Source organism: Chelonoidis abingdonii, chromosome 11 (assembly GCF_003597395.2).
Source record: "Chelonoidis abingdonii isolate Lonesome George chromosome 11, CheloAbing_2.0, whole genome shotgun sequence".
NCBI classification, from domain to species: domain Eukaryota; kingdom Metazoa; phylum Chordata; order Testudines; family Testudinidae; genus Chelonoidis; species Chelonoidis abingdonii.
The window spans coordinates 49454740-49473732 of record NC_133779.1 but is presented as its reverse complement, the minus strand read 5'-3'; the positions used below and the strand labels follow the sequence as shown (position 1 = coordinate 49473732).

The window sequence follows — 18993 nt, the reverse complement described above, 5'->3', positions numbered from 1 at the left end:
CCCGGCCGAGGGGTCTGGTTCGCTGTATCTACAAGCTCTGTTTTAGACCCTGTTCCTGTCATCGAATAAACCTCTGTTTTGCTGGCTAAGAGTCATGTCTGACTGCAAAGTGGGGGTGCAGAACCCTGTGGCTTCCCCAGGACCCCGCCTGGGTGGATTCGCTGTGGGAAGCACACGGAGGGGCAGAGGATGCTGAATGCTCCAAGGAGAGACCTAGGAGGTGAAGACGTGTGAGCTTCTTGCCCTGAACAAGTCTGCTCCAAGGGAGAGGAGGCTCCCCAAAGTCCTGACTGGCTTAGTGGGGAGAAGTTCCTGAGCATCGCCCAGGGACTCCGTGACAGCTTGGCATCAACCGCGGCTCTGGTTAGGGCCAGCAGGAGAACAGCTTTTTCGGTTCTCCAGCCGTTCCGAAAAAGGGGGGGAATTGTTTGGGGAGGAACCGAAAATGAAACTTTTCTAACTTTTTGGCAGATCGAAAACTTGAAAAAAACCCAACAGAACATTTCAATCTGGGTTGGATCCTGCATTGCATGGGGGGAGGTGGAGGAGCATGAGTGTTGGGGCAGGGACGACCCTCCAGTCTCCTCTGTCAGAGAGTTCAGCTCCGCCTCCAGAATGCCACAAGCTGACCCAAACTGAGACTTTTCCCCACCTTATTGCTGCCAACAAAGGGCGACAGCAGCTCTGCTGCCCTCGATTCTCCTTGGCGATGTCCAGCGTGGCTTTGTGTGATGGGAGCTCCTCCATCCCCCAGCACACTCCGGCTCCAAACCTCCCTCATTCTGGTTGGCTTCCAACAAATGAACTGACCCCCTTCCCAACGAGCCAGGATCCCCCCGGTGCTGTGCCACTCCCACTGTGCTCCCCAGCCAACAAGGCCAGACTCCAAGCACGTTCCCCCTGTCTCCCATCCAGCCCATCGCCCCCACTCCCAGTGCACTGCTGAGCCTTCCCCAGCTTGGAGCTAATTCATAGAATATTAGGGTTGGAAGGGACCTCAGAAGGTCATCTAGTCCAACCCCCTGCTCAAAGCAGGACCAATCCCCAGACAGATTTTTACCCCAGTTCCCTAAATGGCCCCCTCAAGGATTGAGCTCACAACCCCAGGTTTAGCAGGCCAGTGCTCAAACCACTGAACTATCCCTCCACTTCCTTGCCAGATGCTATTCATGCCAGAGTGGGATCCATCTCGCTCACAAAATCCGCCCCACCCCCTTGCTGGCTCCTATTCCCAGAACAGGATTTCACGCTAGGTTCAGCTGCTGTCAGAGAGGCTGGGGGGTGGCGGTGTGTTTCAGAATGGGGAAGGGGGTGGCAGGGCTGTTTGCCATACTCCTCGACTTTCCCCGCACAGGCCTGGCTCTGCCAAAGCTCTTAGGCCCCACCGACATCCGCACGGGGCTGCCCCAGGAAGGAGCTGTGCAAAGGGAAAGCTGGGAAAGCCGTGCTCACAATGAAGAGCCTTTTCTGCAGCAGCGAGACGTGCTAGGCTGTGGAATAGTCTCCAGCGGAGAGGGGTGGCGTCCCCGTCGCTTGGGGAAGCGCCATTCACGCCCAGGCAGCCCCATTGAGTTTAGCAGCCAGATTTTGGCTCAGCAGCTGTTGTATTTAATCGGCTTCTCTGTTCTCGGCCACCTCAGCAATAGGGCCGTGTAACAGGGCAGGCTGGCTCCTATCAGAGGGGGCTTGTAGCCCAGCAGAAAGCATACAGGGCTGGGTCACATCACATAAGCCCCACAGAAGTCAGCTGGCTTCTCTAGGGTGCTCGCTCTATCTATCTATTTATCTGTCTATCCCCAGACACCCCCTCTATCTATCTATTTATCCTCTTTTTGAACATTAAGAAGAAAGCCTATTAACGCCCCATATGTTGGCAGAGCGCGGGCACATGATCCAGTGACTGGAGTTGGAGCCTGGGGATGGATCAGGGCGCCTGGGTTGTGTGCCTGGGAGGGAATCTCCTCCCGTGACTACAGTGAAGGGCCTGGAGTCAGGACTCCTGGGTTCTATCCCCTGCAGTGGTATTGGGAAGGACTTCAGGCAGACTTTGGACTCTAGTAGTTGTCCTTGGTGCTGAAGGATGGAGCTCAATGCGAAGAATCTGCCATGAGAATCACTGCAAGAAAGGCCATTTCTTTCCCCCCTTTTCTCTGATTACCCCACGGGCCCCCAGCTATGCAGGGGTCAGTACATTTTCCTGCTGTCTTTAAGCCACCATTACAGTCAGCTGGGGGCTCATCTGAATGGTTCAGGGGTCAGTGTGTGGAGGGGGCGGGAGGGGCCAAGCATGCTCACCTGGTGCCCATGCTCTCGATACACAAAAGATCCCAATCTACAGGGCTGCCCTCTTGATGACCACCCACCACCACCATCACCACAACCCACCGAGCCCAGAGACCTCCTCCCATTCTATGGGGCAGCTCTGGGGCCTTCAGGTAGCTGGTTCAAATCTACCATTGGATGGCAGAGAGCAACAAGTGTTTGGGGGAAAGGCTTGGTGGGTCTGAGCCCAGATTTAGGGGTGGGGATCCCCAGTCTCAGACAGCCCCTTGTTGGCAGCCTTAGCACAGAGGCCAAAGACAAGATGGTCCATGGAGAATGGATGCCGGCAGAGAACGGATACTGTCAGGGCAGTGTACTGGGAAAGGATGCCCTGAGATTTAAGCACCAGATCCAGCACATGTTGGAGACAGAGCCCAGGAGTGGGACTCGCGAGACCTGGGTCCCTTGTCTGATACTTAGATTGTAAATCAAGCTGGTTGGGGATTTTTCTGAGAAATGTTTTCATGCAAAAAAAAAATTTGCAGATTCATGGAAACCAAATTGTTCTGCAGGAAAGAGGTGAGCTGATGAATTGCCCAGCTGGGAAAAAAAAGTCAGAAGGATCAAAACGGGATGTTTCAACCTTTTTGAAACCAAACATTTATTTTCCAGTCGGAAGCGACTTTTTGTTTGGAAATTTAGCTTAATTTATACTTTCTAAAAAGTTTAAAAAAAAAAAACAAAAAACAAACAGGTCAAAATGAAAATGAAGCATTTCAAAAGGATCAAAATGAAGCAGTTTGATTGATCTGAACTGCAGGGTTTTTTTCAGTTTGTGAAAAAGTTTTGAGATTTCATCTTTTCATCCTGAGTCGAGACAGCAACATTTTTCAGAAATGTCCCAGGAAACCATTTCCCACCCAGCGCTAACTGTGAGCTCCTTGGGGAAGAGTCTGAGTTTTGTCCCTTCTTTGTACAGCTCCTAGCACACTGGGCTCCTGCCCCGTGACTTAGGGTGCTAGAGCTACCATAATGCACCTAAGAGCAATAACAATGTACAGCTCTGTCGTATTCTTTCCCAAATCTGAACCTTAGCATCCAGAAAATGAGATACTAGCATGAATCCTCTAAGCTTAATTACGAGCTTAGATCCTGTAGTGCTGCCACCAATCAGGACTTTGGGTGGAGCCCCTGATTAGTTCCGGTCTCCCCAAAACCTTCCCTGGGGACCCCAAGACTCAGTATTCCTGAAATCTTACAAACAAGGGAAATAACCACTTCCCTCCCCGCTCTTTACTTCTGTGAGAGAGAGATAAAACACAGAGATATGCCATATCCGCCGTCACCCCTGTCTATCTTATTACTCCAACGCAATTCCCTGGTGGTCGTTATACAAGATAACAAAAGATCATTAGGATTCTAAGAGAAACGGGAGAAACTGGGTGGTAGATAAGAGGAAGGAAAACATAAAAAATTGTCTCTGTAATCAAGATGAAATTTTACAGGGTCTGTTAGCTTATAAAAAAATGGATAAACAGCCTTATCCAGAAAAAATACAATTTAAAATATTTCCAGCAAACTACACCTTTGCACATAAAGAAAAAAACAAATAAAAAGACTATAACCGCCTTTACTTACTCACTATTCTGAATAGATAAGAGACTGTAGCCGGGAGATTGCAGAAACCTGGTTTTACCTCTAGTCCTGTCCAGGACCCAGAGAGAACAAAGCCAAACCGAAAACCCACAAACAAAGGCTTCCCTCCCTTGAGATTTAAAAGTATCTTGTTTCCTGATTGGTCCTCTGGTCAGGTGTTGTTTGTTAACCCTTTCCAGGTGAAAGAGACATTAACCCTTAGCTATCTGTTTATGACAAGCTCCTAGCACAATGGGGTCCTAGTTTATGACTCAGGCTCCTAAACACTACAGACAATAAGTACTGATCTCTCTCTCTCTCTGATAGTTACTACGGCTTGACCGTCTGGTTTCCAGATATGATCAAGCATTTACAGAACATCGAATATGCCTCCCGCACTAAGCTCTTCACCCGTGAGAGGGTGGAGCACTTCACCTTCAACTTCACCCTGGAGAACCAGATCCACCGCAACGGTGAATACTACAATGACAAGTGAGTGGCGGGTCGTCCCTCCTCACCCCCAGGGCAATTAGCAAGAGCCCTCTTTGACCCTTGTGAGATGGGTCGAGATGTTGGGGGGGCTGTGCTCATGGGAAAACAACCAGATGTCCTGTACTGGGCAGAGCCTGTGAGGACACTGGGAGCTTGGAGGGGGTCTAACATCGCTCCGTGGTTGCAGAGAATGGGCTGCATGTGCCTGCGCTGGGGGATAGCTAGTCTGGGCAGTGCTGGGAGGAGGTCTCTGGGCTCGAGGGGAGGAGGGCTGCATGAATAAATATAGGTGCTGGAGGAAATGCAGCCAGAACCTCACCAGGAGTGCAGCCGGGGAGGTTGGGATGCTTTGTGTATCCAGAGCATGAGCATCAAAAAGGCAAGCTTGACCCTCACCCTGCCACACACCAACCCCTGCCTTTACAGACCCCCATAGTCCATGCAAGCCTTGAGTTATCTGCTGTGACAATTGCAGATACTTAATTAACTCCCAATCATGGATACTGAACTGAGACCCACCAAACTCACTGCACAGAAGGGGTCTCCGAACATCCAGTGTCTGGCTTAGCAAGGTCCAAAAACCATTTTTGTTCCCCCATGATGGAGGGAGACCCACACCCCCTATCTCAATCGCTCTTGGGTCACTCAGTCCCCGGGTTCGTACCTGGCAGGTTCATCGGCCTCAAGCTGAAATCCGTCTCCTTTGAGGACTCCCTGTTTGAGGAGTGCTACTTCGAAGACATCACCTCCAGCAACACCTTCTTCAAAAACTGCTCCTTCATCTCCACTGTCTTCTACAACACAGGTAACTTCCTGCTGCCCTGTAACAAGTCGATGGGCCTCTAGACCCATGGTTCTCAACCTGGCCCAGTCAGCACAGAGCTGCGGCCCATGTGACATCCACAGGGCCATAGTCGAATTGTAGAATCATAGAATATTAGGGTTGGAAGAAACCTCAGGAGGTCATCTAGTCCAATCCCCTGCTCAAAGCAGGACCAATCCCCAGACATTGGATGTAGCCCACAATGATAAATAGGTTGAGACCCACTGAGACAGTACCAGATCCACTGGGCCACACTGACTCTCTGCCTTTTAGATTATGTCTTTACTGCAAAGGTGTGTTCTGAACTTGGGATCGCTGATTCGGGTTAAGATAGCAGTGCAGACCTGGCAGTTTGGGTCAGCAGTTCAAATTCAAGTTTATAGGGCAGCCAGGGACTGAACTTGAGATACTAAGCTCAGGTAAAAGCCAGGTTGTCGTGTCTTCACTTCTATTTGAACCCGAGTTAGCTAATGTGGGTCAGTTAACCCATGTTAAGAACACACCGTATTTTGCAGTGTAGACATGCCTTTAGAGACAGGCTGAAATCTCCAACACTGGACCTTGCTGGCTAATAGTATACCTCATAGGGGAGGTTCCTTCCTGACTGGCCAGCTGGTGGTCAGCTTGTGCCATGGAGCATGAGGATTAATAGCCCTTGTGTTCACTAGCCTAACCAGTGCAGATGCTGCTTTTGGGGTACCTCAAAAGGGCCGGACAGTGACATGACCGTGATGTTTTGGGAAGGGGGGGTGTCAGTGAAGGGCAGTGTCTCAACCAGTGTGATGGGGGCACAAACAGGCGGCCTGATTCTCCACTGCTCTGCTCCCATCTGCAGCCATATACGCACTGATGCAAAGGGGGTGTAAAAAGCTACCAGGCAGCATTCGGGAACCACTTTGCACCAGTGGAAATGGCTGGGCAAGGTGCAGGGCGGAGAAGGATTGGGCCAGGGCAGTTTTGTTTTAGGGCTCTAATTCCCCACCTGGCTCTCTGCGGGGCTTGAAATTGCTGTGCTTGCTGTGAGGCTGCTGCTAAGTATTCTCCGGGCTGTGCTGATTAGCTGCCTCATGGTGACTCGGCACTGAATAGACTCTGATGGGCTTTGGGAGGGGAACCCTAGACAAGGAGAGATCAGGCAGCTGGAGCTGCTAACCCATGTATTTTCTGAAAGGCATCAACAAATGCTGTCGAAGGGAGAGCAAATTTACCCCCCTCCCCCCAAAAAAAGCCATCTTCACCTGGGACAGATGCCACTCCAAGGTGTGCGAGAACAAATGACCACTCGGGACCTCTGTGTCCCACCCTCCCCCTATTGCAATGCCGCACTGACTCATTCTGCCCTCTGGTGGGCTTGGACCTAACCATTAAAACCCAGGCACCCGGCTGTTCATGTTGATTAAGAATCTCTGGGTCGGTCTGCAAAACAGAAAAGTGTTCGTCTTGGTTACTTGGTTAATTACACCCCAGTGGCTTACAATTCCCCTGCATGTCTATCACCACTTCCAGCACTGCTGCATGCTGTTGAATAGCAGCTGTGTTCCACTTCAGAGGTGGCTGCATTTCTGTGGTGGGTGAGCGATCCCTGTGAAGTGTTGCTGTGTAGCCACTAAACAGCAGCCACGCTTTTGTCCCAGAGGTGGCTGCTTTTCAGTGGTGGGTGAGTGACAGCTGTGCAGCATTGCTGTGAGGCCGCTAAACAGCAGCCATGTTGCACAAGAGAAGCGGTTTGCTTTTCGGTGCTGGGTGTGCAAACCCTGTGCAGTGTTGCTGTCCATCCATTAAGCAGCTGCTGCGCTCCACCCCAGAGGTGGCTGCATCTCAGCCCATCTGCCTCCCCACCCCCTATTGCTTAGTGGGAGGGGCAAACAGCCTGCCAGTCGCTCTGCAGCTCAGTGCAAGGCCACGCCCAGTGTCATAGATTCATAGATTCATAGACTCTGCGACTGGAAGGGACCTCGAGAGGTTATTGAGTCCAGTCCCCTGCCCTCATGGCAGGACCAAATACTGTCTAGACCATCCTTGATAGACTTTTATCTAACCTACTCTTAAATATCTCCAGAGTTGGAGATTCCACAACCTCCCTAAGCAATTTATTCCAGTGCTTAACCACCTTGACAGTTAGGAAGTTTTTCCTAAATGTCCAACCTAAACCTCCCTTGCTGCAGTTTAAGCCCATTGCTTCTTGTCCTATCCTCAAGAGGTTAAGAACAACAATTTTTCTCCATCCTCCTTATAACAACGTTTTATGTACTTGAAAACTGTTATGTCCCCTCAGTCTTCTCTTCTCCAGACAAACAAACCCAATTTTTTCAATCTTCCCTCATAGCTCATGTGTTCTAGACCTTTAATCGTTTTCGTTGCTCTTCTCTGGACTTTCTCCAATTTGTCCGTATCCTTCCTGAAATGTGGTGCCCAGAATTGGACACAGTACTCCAGTTGAGGCCTAATCAGCGCAGCGTAGAGCAGAAGAATTACTTCTTGCATCTTGCTTACAATATTCCTGCTAATGCATCCCAGAGTGATGTTTTCTTTTTTCTCCTTTTCCACAGACCTGTTTGAGTACAAATTCATCAACTCCAAAATGGCCAACAGCAGCTTCCTGCACAACAAAGAAGGCTGCCAGCTGGACTTCAGCGATGACAACAACGCCTACATGATCTATTTCGTCAGCTTCCTGGGCACCCTGGCCGTGCTGCCGGGGAACATTGTCTCGGCCCTGCTCATGGACAAGATCGGGCGCCTCCGGATGCTGGGTGAGGGGCGGGGATGCTGCCTGGGGACTGGCAAGGGAAGTGGTGGTGGCAGCATGGGGATAGGGATAGCCTGTTCCTTCTGCACTGATCCCCCTGTAGATCCTGGCTGCAGGAACAAAAATTGATCCCTGCCCCTTTAATCCAGCTTCCTTGTGGCTTGAAGTTGCAGCTGCCCCCTACTGGCCAGAGAGGGTCTTACCCCTTAACAGAATCCCCAGGCTGGTTGCATGGTAGAGCTGGGAAGGAAAGATTTCCCCAGCCCGTGAGAATTTTGAGATTTCAAAGTTTCCCCCCATCCAGATTCGGGACAAAAATTTGAAATCTTAAAAATTGTCCTGAACTGAAAATCGGAATGTTTTCTTTCTGAATCCGGTCAGTGACACGTTACGTTTCGATCGTTTCAAAATGTTTGGTTTTTATTTCCACCTCTTCTCTTTTGAAACTGTGAGTGTTTCTCATACCCAAACAACATTTCAAAATGGAAAGTCATTTTAAGCTGAAAGACAGAACTCCTCAAATGGTTTGAAAGGGGAAATTTATCAGATTTGACCCTTTCCCACGAACAGATTCAATGATTCCATTTTCCTAGGGGGGTGGGGGAAGTTGAGTTGAAAAATTCCCAACTGGTTCTGTTCCTTGGCTGATGCTTGAGCTAGACCCTCTTGGTCCATAGGCATCAGCTGTTGCCAATGAGCCTTCTCCTCCTTGACCTGCACTGAGGGGAAACTTCTCCTTGCAAAGCAGGGGCACGGCTAAGATTTGCAACCCTGCACCATTCGGGCCAGCTGCCCCAGCTGCCTCGTAGCCGGAGGGCCTGGCAGAATTGAAGAGTCGGTGGCTCTTGCACTGGCAGAACAAAGAGGAAGCTGGTGGGTAGGGCAAGGAGGCTGCAGAAGAGAAGGATCTTGCATTGGATTGTGTGGAGGGGACAATCAGGAGGCCTGGCAGGACTGTAATAATAATTGGAGATATACTAATCTCCTAGAACTGGAAGGAACTATGAAAGGTCATTGAGTCCAGCCCCCTGCCCTCACTAGCAGGACAAAGTACTGATTTTTGCCCTAGATCCCTTAGCGGCCCCCTTAAGGATTGAACTCACAACCCTGGGTTTTTAGCAGGCCAATACTCAAACCACTGAGCTATGGAGGCTAATGCATAGGAAAATGTTCTTGCACCACCAGGCAGGTGATGCTGACTTTGACTAGGTACAATTCCAGCAAGGCCTGTCCCTGCGGATACACCCTCCTCCCCAGCCTAACATGCCTCTCCTTGTCCTGCTGCAGCCGGCTCCAGCGTGATGTCGTGCATCAGCTGTTTCTTCCTGTCGTTCGGGAACAGCGAGTCAGCCATGATCGCCCTGCTCTGCCTTTTCGGGGGGGTCAGCATCGCCTCCTGGAACGCCTTGGACGTGCTGACGGTGGAGCTCTACCCCTCGGACAAAAGGTACAAGTCCCCTCCTCCATTATCTACCCAAGGCAAAGCAAGTCCTGAGCCCGGGATGCCCAGTCGAGACGTGGCTGAGAAGGAGGAATTGTGGGTTACCACCTCGACTGGTAGCTTTGGGAAGACGATGCAGTAATGATAAATACCTGTTAGAACCTGAATGACCCTGCGTGTTGGGGGAAGGGAAGGTGGTCCAATGGCTAGAGCAGAATGACTGGGGGTCAAGACTCCTGGGTCCTATTCCCAGCCCCAGGAGGAGAGTCTAGTGGTTAGAGCAGAAGCAAGGAGCCAGTCAGAAACTTTCCAACTAAACTTAATTTTGCTGGAAGATGCCAATTGGGCAGAGTGAAATCTTGAGCCAAATCAGGCAGAGATTTGACCAAACCTTTGTTGAACGACAGGTCCAGGGGATGGAGAGGCAAAGACCAGGGTGCCCCTGCCTCCCCCTGCCACAGCTCAGTGGGACAAGCAGCACCTCTCCAGCGCTAGGGTGACCAGATGTCCTGATTTTATAGGGACAGTCCTGATATTTGGGGCTTCGTCTTCTATAGGTGCCTAGTACCCCCCACCCTCATCCCGATTTTTCACACTTACTGCCTGGTCACCGTTTTGGGCGCCCAGAGCTGGGGTAGTTCACAGGGAGGCAGTGTGGTAGGGCTCTCTGCCTCTCCAGCAGGGGGAGGGACGGTACTTGTCAATTTCACAAGAGATTAACTAGAGCCTTTCCTGAGGGCAGCTGGAAAGTCAACAAGTTCCATTTCAGTTCTTCCCAAAAGGAATTTTTCCTTAAACCTGTTTCTGTGAAAATTTCCACAGTTTTGACATTTCAGCCTGCTTTGGGAGGGCACATTTTGATTAATGAGATTCAGACTTTTCAGCTTGGAAAAGAAAGGACTAAGGTGGGATATGATAGAGGTCTATAAACTCATGACTGGTGTGGAGAAAGTAAATCAGGAAGTGTTATTTACTCCTCCTCATAACACAAGAACTAGGGATCACCAAATGAAATGAATAGGCAGCAGGTTTAAAACAAACAAAAGGCAGTATTTCTTCACCCAATGCACAGTCAACCTGTGGAACTCCTTGCCAGAGGATGTTGTGAAGGCCAAGATTGTAACAGGATTCAAAAAAGAACTAGATAAGTTCATGGTGGATAGGTCCATCAGTGGCTATTAGCCAGGATGGGCAGGGACAGTGTCCATAGCCTCTATTGGCCAGAAGCTGGAAATGAGCGACAGGGGATGGATCACATGATGAACCCCTGTTCTGTTCATTCCCTCTGGTACTGGCCACTGTCAGTAGACAGGATACTGGGCTAGATGGGCCTTTGGTCTGACCCAGTACGGCTGTTCTTATGTTCTTAAAACTGGACAAATTTTCACAGAAATGAAGCCACCCTTCCCTCTCACTTTTTCAGCCAGTTCTAGTCCCAGCTCTGGATGTGGAGCGGTGTCTACTGGACAGAGTAGAGCACTGGGACACAGGACGCCTGGGGGTCCTCTTCCCAAGTCTGCTGCTGACTGGCTGCACAGAACTGTGATTTCCTCTTGCTGTACCCCTGTTTTCTCATCTGTGACTTGGGCACTGACTGTAGCGTGAGCTCCGGCATGGGTGAATTTGACTCTGAGAGTCAAGATCTTCTGCCACATCCCTAGGAGCCAGCAATCATCATTTAGCTAGACCAGGCCTACGCTGGCACACTGAGCCTGCTGGCTGACATCCCCCTCTCCCTGGGCTGCCAATTTGTCCCCCACTCCCCCCGAGATGCCAGGGGTTCCCCATAAACCCTTGTGCTTGAGGAAGGCCCACAAAGGATTCTGGGAGCACATCCATATTTGCATGGTAGGTGCCAGGGAGGCTGCGGGTTTGAGGCTGCACATGTGGAGGACAAAGCATTGTCAATGCAGCGTGGCTCAAGGGCGCCACCTCCAGGCTAATCCATGAATCACATCCCTTTCACCTGGGGCTGTGAGTCACTGCAGCTGCCTCCTGCTGACACCCCTGATTGCAGGGGAGGAATCATGCAAGCACAGTTGATGCACAGAGCTTCCAGCTTGGGCCTTGGCTGTCTGGAGGGCCCATCACTGAAAGCAAGAAGCACTGATGCATGGGCACCAGGTGGTGGTCTGGACTCTGCTTGTGCCTGACGCATGTGTGCTCGGCTTTTTTGCAGACCTGCTCCCCCTAGGAAAAGGGATCTTTGACTGCAGCTTGCCGCAGGCTGGAAGTAGACAGTAGGAAGGGTGAGGAGAGCAGGTGGCCTGTGTACAGGGACTGTGGAGCTGCTCCAGGCAGTAAGGCATTAAATGGACTAGCCTTTGCTTCTCTAAGCGGATGAGGTGGGTGGGGGGAGGAATGGAAGCTGGGCCCCTGTGCTGACTAGAGGCAGGCTGGAGCGTTTGCAGCTAAAGTTAGAACACAGGGCCTGTTGTTGAAGAGTTTTACTGTAGCTTTGCTGTAATTGGTGTTAAATACACTGGGGTGACTGATTTCCTGATATAAAAATACATGTGAACAGCAGAGCTTTAAAGAAAGAGAGAGAGAGAGAGAGAGTGTGCGTGTGTGTGTGCGCACGCATGTACATGTGCAATAAAAATCCTTTCCCCTCTCCATCATTGGGTGTTATGGGTAGCACTCCACCCCAGATGAGCTCAGGGCCCCATTGTGCCAGGTGCTGTACATATACTGAGAAAGAGGCAGGAGAAAGGACTTGGCCGAGGTCATGCAGTAGATCAGTGGCAGAGCCAGGAATAGAACACAGGTGTCCAGATTCCCAGGCCACGAGGCTGAAACACTGCTGCTATGACCCTGCTTGTTCTCCATCTTTTAGGGAGAAAGGGGATATTAACCCCACCCTCCCACCCACCAGCCTACTGCCCCCCCACCCCTTTAGCTCTCCTGTAACCTCATCCTCTCTCCCCGCTTCTCTAGGACGACTGCCTTTGGCTTCCTCAATGCCCTCTGCAAACTGGCGGCTGTCCTGGGCATCAGCATCTTCACCTCCTTCGTTGGCATCACAAAAGCAGTGCCCATCTTGCTGGCCTCGACAGCGCTGGCTGTGGGCAGCTCACTAGCGTTGAGGCTGCCGGAGACGCGTGGGCAGGTGTTGCAGTGAGTGGGGGGGGGGTGCCCCCCCCGATTTCCTTCCCCCCCAGGAGATTCAAGTTGTTAGACACTGTGAAATGTCTTATTTTCTGATTTTGATTATTTTATTTTTTCGCTCCCCTTCCCTCAACCGCTCCTTCCTTCCTATCCTCCCCCCTCTTTTTTTCGGTGTCATTACATGTGTGAGAATTGGCTTATTCGTTGTGGCAGTTGGCGGGGGGGAGAAAACTTGACTGAGAAGGAGGGGAGGAAGAACCTCTTTGCACTAAATTCAGGCTGGAAATGGCCCAGCCTTGGCAGTGTGAACGGATTAACTGGGCAGGTGCCAATTGACCCAGCTCCTGATCAGAGCTGGACGCTAGGGGCTAGGACCAGCTCCTCAAAGGGGACATCTAATGTCTAGGTGCCCTGCCATGCAGCAGAAACCTGAAGTCCCTTTGTGGAGCTCGCCCTAGGGTGTGCGCTGGTGAACACGTGCTCCATTTAATTTCACACATGTGGGTGTAAACTAGTAGTACGTGCGACGTGTGCTCACAGATCTTGGCTGTGTAATATTCTCCGAATCCTCGTTTATTTTTTTCATCAGCCACCTGTGGTGTGTGGCGAGCAACACAACCTCCCTCCCCCACCACTGCTTTTTCAGGGCCCTTTGAGTCATATGTAAAGTAGCGTCGATTTCAGGTGTTAACAAAGCTTCCGTTTCAGGCTTCTAAGCCAGGTTTGCAGGAGCAAATCGGCAGAGCTAAGTTGTTCCTCTGTGTCACGTGAACCGAATTTGAAATCCTGATCTGCACGCGTCCTCGCATCGTGTCTCGCTGGTGTCACAAATCGCTGGCCAATCTGCGCCAGACACCGCTGGCATCCACCCCTGTAGACTCTAGTGGTATCGGACATTCATACATTTTGCAGGCAGCAGGTCTAGGATCTCATTGGCATGGCAGAGGCTGTATCACAGCAGTGGTTCCGTCCTTGGCTCTGGTGGGTGGCTGGTCCTAAAGCACCGAGCACCTCAGTTTCCCCATCTGTAAGACAGGGATCACGGTACTTGCCTCCTTCTGTTGAGTGCTTTGTAGGAAAGGTGCTGTATATGAAGGCAAAGGAGCATTATTTTTTCTTCTTTGGACCAACATCCGCTCAGAAATCCCTCTGTAACTGGACCGAATTTCACGCACTAATCCAGGGAGATTCCCCTCCTCCAATTAGCCATTTCAGCTGAACAATACAGCGATGTTCTGTTTCTCTTGTTATTGTTTATTCAGGGATTTTAAACATTGTTTCTTCTGTTTTGGGGGAGAAAATCTGACTTTGAAGCTTAGGGATTGTGCTTTTGGTTGGTGGTGTTTTTGTTTTTGTTTTTAATTCTCCCCAAGTCCCTCCCCACAAAGGCCACCCAGAAACACAGCCTGGGGGAGGGTGGGGAGCAGGGTGTGACAGTAGATCAGGACTCCATTGCCCAGCCCAGCTGGCCTGAGAGCGCCGCTAACCTTGGTCTTGTCTGTGGGTTGCTGGTCATTCCAATTAGGCGTTTTGTGTATTTAACTCTGTCGCCCTCTGTCTCTCTGCCCTCCCCCAGCTCCTTGGTTGACCCTAAGGTCTAAGCTACACTTAGCTCAACCTAGCTATGTCGCTCCCAAAGGGGGAGTAAGATCCTTGAAAATCTATTGCCTGGGACGCTCTCCAGAGGGAACTCCCCAGCGGTGGAGGGCAGCTAAATCTAGGGGAAGGCAGATCAGAACTCAGCACGTAAAGCCCAATCGCGCCACACAAATGGGCCCTCCTTTTGCAACACCCAAAGCACCCCGCGCCTTGCTCATTAGAGACGGGCCACACCCGAGCCCCGGCCCCAGCTCTGGCTGCCTTTTCTTGCTGTCGCTTTCCTGCTGCAGATTTAACTGACGTAAGGCAGAGCTGGGGCAGTGCTGCGTGCTGCCAGGGGCTTGGTGTAAGATGCCTCGAAGAGTTTGCTCACCAGGACTAGCTGGGCAAATGTATTGCTCGGCTGAAGGAGCAGTGAGGTCAGAGGTCCTTAGGGACAGCAGGGGGCTATTTTAAAGACACCCTGTTGTGGGTTGCAAAGTGATCACCATGATAGGCAGCAGTGGGTGTTCGATGGAGAACAGCAATCTTGTAGCAGCATCTAGCGCCATCCACAGGCACAGAGTGGAAGCACAATCTGGCCTGCCTTCTCCCCTAGTACTAATGCACTTTTTTCCTTCCAAGCAGAGTGTCCCATGCCAGCCCTTAAATTCTCTGTGCTATAAAGCCAGCACTGTCCAGGAGCCAAGAGGCTAAGAAGCTGTCTTGGGGACTGGTCATAGCTTAGAATGTAAATGTTCTTCAAAACTCCAGCTAATGTTAGGCAGATGTCTCAGCATCTTTCCCATCTCATGGCTTGGAAACCATGAGAGAAGGATCCCGGCCGTGTCCTTTCTGCTGTCAGCAGGGAGATGGAGGCACTTGATTCTGTTCTGACCTTGCTTTGGAAGAGAGACGTGCATGGTGCCTTACCCAAGCAGGAGGCTTGCACCTGGATGGCAGGAGAGTGTTTATGCACATTCACCCACTGAGGTCAACCGGTTTTAAGCATGTGCTGGAGTGCTGGCCTAAAATCCGGATGGTGAGTGAGATCCAACCCAGATCTTCAATTAATCTAACCCTTAGCACTGCCCTGTCACTGAATTCTAACAAGCAGCAGGACCCCAGTGGTGGTGCGGAAGGAAATAAGCTTTTTAAAACCAGATCTCTACCTTGCAGGGTGACAGAGCAATGCACTGGGCTATATCTTTATGCTGCTCTCTGTTATCCTGGGGATAAATCTGGAGTAAATCCATGTCCTACCAGTCTAACAGAGCAGAATCTGGACTTCAGGGCAACTTTGATAGAAGGAAAGGGGGCGGGGGGGGGGTAGTCATGGTTCTCTGGTTGTATTTTGTAACTCATTTGCATAGCAAAGCCCACTAATTATGACATTGTAGGTTAATTGCCCATGCAGGTTCCATGTTTTAATAGCTAGATGTGTCTCTTTATGTCGTCATCCGAAGATCTGAACAGGCGTGTGGTCCCTGGTGCCTATTAATCTAATCATAGCAGCTGAACACACACCGAACCAAAAATGTTCTTTTCTACCAGGGGTGAGATTGACAAGCACCTGTGTTGGTTTTGCTGGGGGTCTTTGGGGTAATGGGTGCCAACCGAGCTCCAAAACAGGGAATTAAATATCTTGCCTTCGCTGCAGAGCTAAACAGAGAAACAGACTGTATTTGGGGAAGGGGGGGTCAGTTTAAGGTCATCTAGGCCCACATTAGACAATAGAGCAAGGTCGCCAATTCTATTCTGATGCGTAGAGAAGCGTGGCGTACACCAAGGTGGGAAAGGTACTGCTGTATCATTTTAAGCGAGAGTTGTATTTTTTTACATTTTAAAGAGTAGTATATTTTTCTTTCTTTATAATTTTACACCAGCTCTCAGTTTCCCCGCCTCTCGCAAGCATAGCTGAAAGCAAGAGTTTTGTGTCTCTGTCTCTCAGCTACCTAGTCCCCTGTGTCCCTCGCTAGGCTATCTGAGCACATCACAATGTCTAATGCTCACAGCCATACCTTGCGGCAAGTTACAGGTAGGGAAACTGAGGCACAGTGAGACAAAAAGTCTATCTATCCTGTGATCAGAGGAGTGAGTGCAGCACGAGTAGACATATCCAACCTGGCTGTGAGCTCGCTCACTCGAACAAGAATAGCAACAAAGCTGCAGCACCAGGCGCTGGACAGACCCACTCGGCCCCCTGCCTGTGCTCTAGCCTTCACTGCTACTGGTGCTCCAGTTAGCTGGCTTGGGCTGCAGTCACACCGCTGCAGGGAGTGTAGACACTCCCTAGTGACTTGCCCATAGTCACACAGGGAATCAGTGGCAGAGGTAGGAATCAAACCTCACTCAGGATCCCTAGCCCAGCTATCATTCCTCTACTTCTCTGGCAGAAAGAGAGGGGGTAATGTTTCTTCCATTAACAAAGCTTAATTAAACAAAGGTGTCATAATTTATTACAAGCTTAAGGGTTTGCTCTGGAGAATCAGGGCTGCTGGCCCAGGTGGAGGTTGGCATCAGTTTGAGAGTGATTTTCTTCTCATGCAAAAGGCTGAGTGGACACAGTTCACTTTAAATTAGGGTTTAGCTTAAGCTGATTGAGAACCAGGTTAACGTAAACTGAACTAGCAGCATCCACACAAGGGTTTGCAGCACTTTAAGAACCACCCTATGTTAAGCCCATGCAGCTGCTTTGTAGGCGCCAGGTCTTGTTATTATCCTGGGTGCAGACAAGGCCAGGAGCCTTTGGGCCTAACTCTTCAGTGCCTCGGGCCTTGCATCGTCATGTACAGCTGGGTAAAGTCAACGCGTAGCACCACTGCTCTGACGTGGTGGCACTGCACACCCATTCAGTCCCTTGCACAGCAGGCGCGCACCACTCCCTAGTGAGAAAAGTGGTGCTTTGCACTGAGCAGTGGCTGCACAAGGTGCAAGGCAAAGAGTGAATCCGCCCCGGGCCTCCCATGATGGCTGGGGGATCAGAGAAAGGACATGCATCAAGCACCTGCATGTAATGTGCCAGAGAATTTCCTTCCTGACCCATACAGCAACCAATGTTCCAGTCCTGAAGCATGACAGTTGATAGATGTTATTTTAGCAGCTAACCACAAGGTTATTGCTGGGTAGCCAGTCCCTTTGTCCTACTATAGCACATGGCCTCCAAAAGGCCATGTGCTATAGTAGGACAAAGGTCCCACCTAGGAGGAGGCTCAGCTCAATCAAAGAAGCTGTACTGGTCCCAACTATGTCAGTTTTTCCACCCCACTGTGAATGGGGCCAGACTGGATTACGACCACATTGTAACCTGAGCCAGAACGGAGCTTGAATGTTGCCCACACAAGTTCAGTTTAAAAGGCCGGTGTAGAGGGGAGATTAGAAAACTTGGTCCTGATGCTGCAGCCGAGCTGACACCAATGCCCCCTGCTCCAGTGAGGGAGGGCTGCACAGCCCAGGTGACCGTCAGTGTTTCGCTATCCTAACCAGGCTGTTTGCCTCGCTCCTATCGGCTCAGCGGGCACACTTGCCTCATGGCTGCCTGAGCGACGAAGAGGACTGAGTTTTAGAAAGATTTAACTTGAGACCCTGGGCTCAGCTTGTTCCGATACTGGGATACACATTTCTCACCGGAGAGACGAACCACTCTGGGCCAAAAGAGGGAGGCTGCGAGCAGTGGGAATAGCACAGCTGGTCGGGATGGTCTTGTACAGTAATTTACAACAGACGAACCGAACGCTGGCCGGAATCTTCAAAAGCACCCATGTCCCGTGGGAGCATCCGTCCCATTTTCAAATGTGACTTAGGAGCCTGAGCTTTATGGACTTCCAATCGGATTCGGGCTCTTAAGTCACTCAGCTGCTTTTGAAAATTTTCCTCCTAAATCCCATTGCCAAGAGGGCTCATGAGTCCGAGCAGCTGAGTGTTGTGCACGCAGCTTGGCATGCATACAAGATCGGATTTGCCCACCTTCTGGGCAGCGAGCCATGTTAAGATGGTTCAACAGAGGTATGCCAAAAAAAAGGGGGGGGCAAAATCACTAGGCGCTTTTGACGGCTCCTAAATGTCATTGACAGTCAAGAGGATTTAGGCCCCTAAAGGTTAAAGTCACTTTTGGAAATGGGACCTAGGCATTTTGGAAAATATTACCTTGAGTCTCCTTTTTAAAAAAACACTCATCATTGTATCACGCTTTTCGTTTCAAAATCTAGTTGCAAACTGGAGCCGAAGAGACAAGAAAGCAGTAGGAGAGCGACGTTCTAGGCAGGAGGGATTTTTATCTTACTGGAGCAAACTGGTCCGAGGGCGGGGAAGATCTGCCCACCTCCCGCCCCCTTTTAGAGAATTATTTTGAAATCTAAGATTTAAAATAGGGAACATGTTGGAAAATGTTCACCAGCTGCTTGAAAAGAAAAGGGGGGAAGGGGATAAATGTCACAAACATTTTGAAAATGATCACTTGCCCTCCCCCCCCGTCCCCCAGCAGGGTCCGCCTGTTGGCCCTGGGCTCCCTGTAAGTAATCAGCATCCCCGTCTTCTGAGATCAGCAGAAACTCTCTCCTGTCCGCAACCCTGCTGCGATGGCTCACACACAACCCCGCCTGTGGGGCTCCTCACGGATGTTTGGGAGCAGGAGCTGCAGCATCCCTGGGTGAGCACAGCACAAGCCACACACGATGTAGGAAAAAGCACAAAGCCGGACAGGTTCTCCCCTGCACCCTGTTGCCACTCAGATTTGCCGATTGTGCCCCTCGACCCCGACTCCAGGTTCCTCGCTCCTAGGTAACCCCCAGAGTTGAAGTAACCCAGGGCAGAAGTGGGCCCCTAGGAAGCCAGAAGATACAGATTAGGAGCCTGAGTTTCCTTTCTGTTGAGGTGACCTTTGCGTCGTAAATTGAGCATCAGGCC

General features: G+C 50.7%; 1 protein-coding gene across 3 annotated transcripts in view; it reads left to right on the top strand.

Moving 5' to 3' along the window:
- The window catches only part of SV2A (synaptic vesicle glycoprotein 2A), a 51728-nt gene extending 38418 nt beyond the window's left edge, over window positions 1–13310 (top strand). For 2 of the 3 annotated variants that reach the window (XM_032792199.2, XM_032792200.2), the window contains 5 exons: window positions 4225–4389; window positions 5061–5194; window positions 7762–7965; window positions 9249–9408; window positions 12340–13310. In XM_032792199.2, the coding sequence (XP_032648090.1) occupies window positions 4225–4389; window positions 5061–5194; window positions 7762–7965; window positions 9249–9408; window positions 12340–12523 (847 nt within the window). In that variant the 3' untranslated portion in view covers window positions 12524–13310. Of the gene's footprint in view, window positions 1–4224; window positions 4390–5060; window positions 5195–6689; window positions 6780–7761; window positions 7966–9248; window positions 9409–12339 lie in introns of those variants that run through there. The other variant, XM_032792201.1, reaches the window with a different exon arrangement.
- Window positions 13311–18993: the final 5683 nt, after the last annotated feature.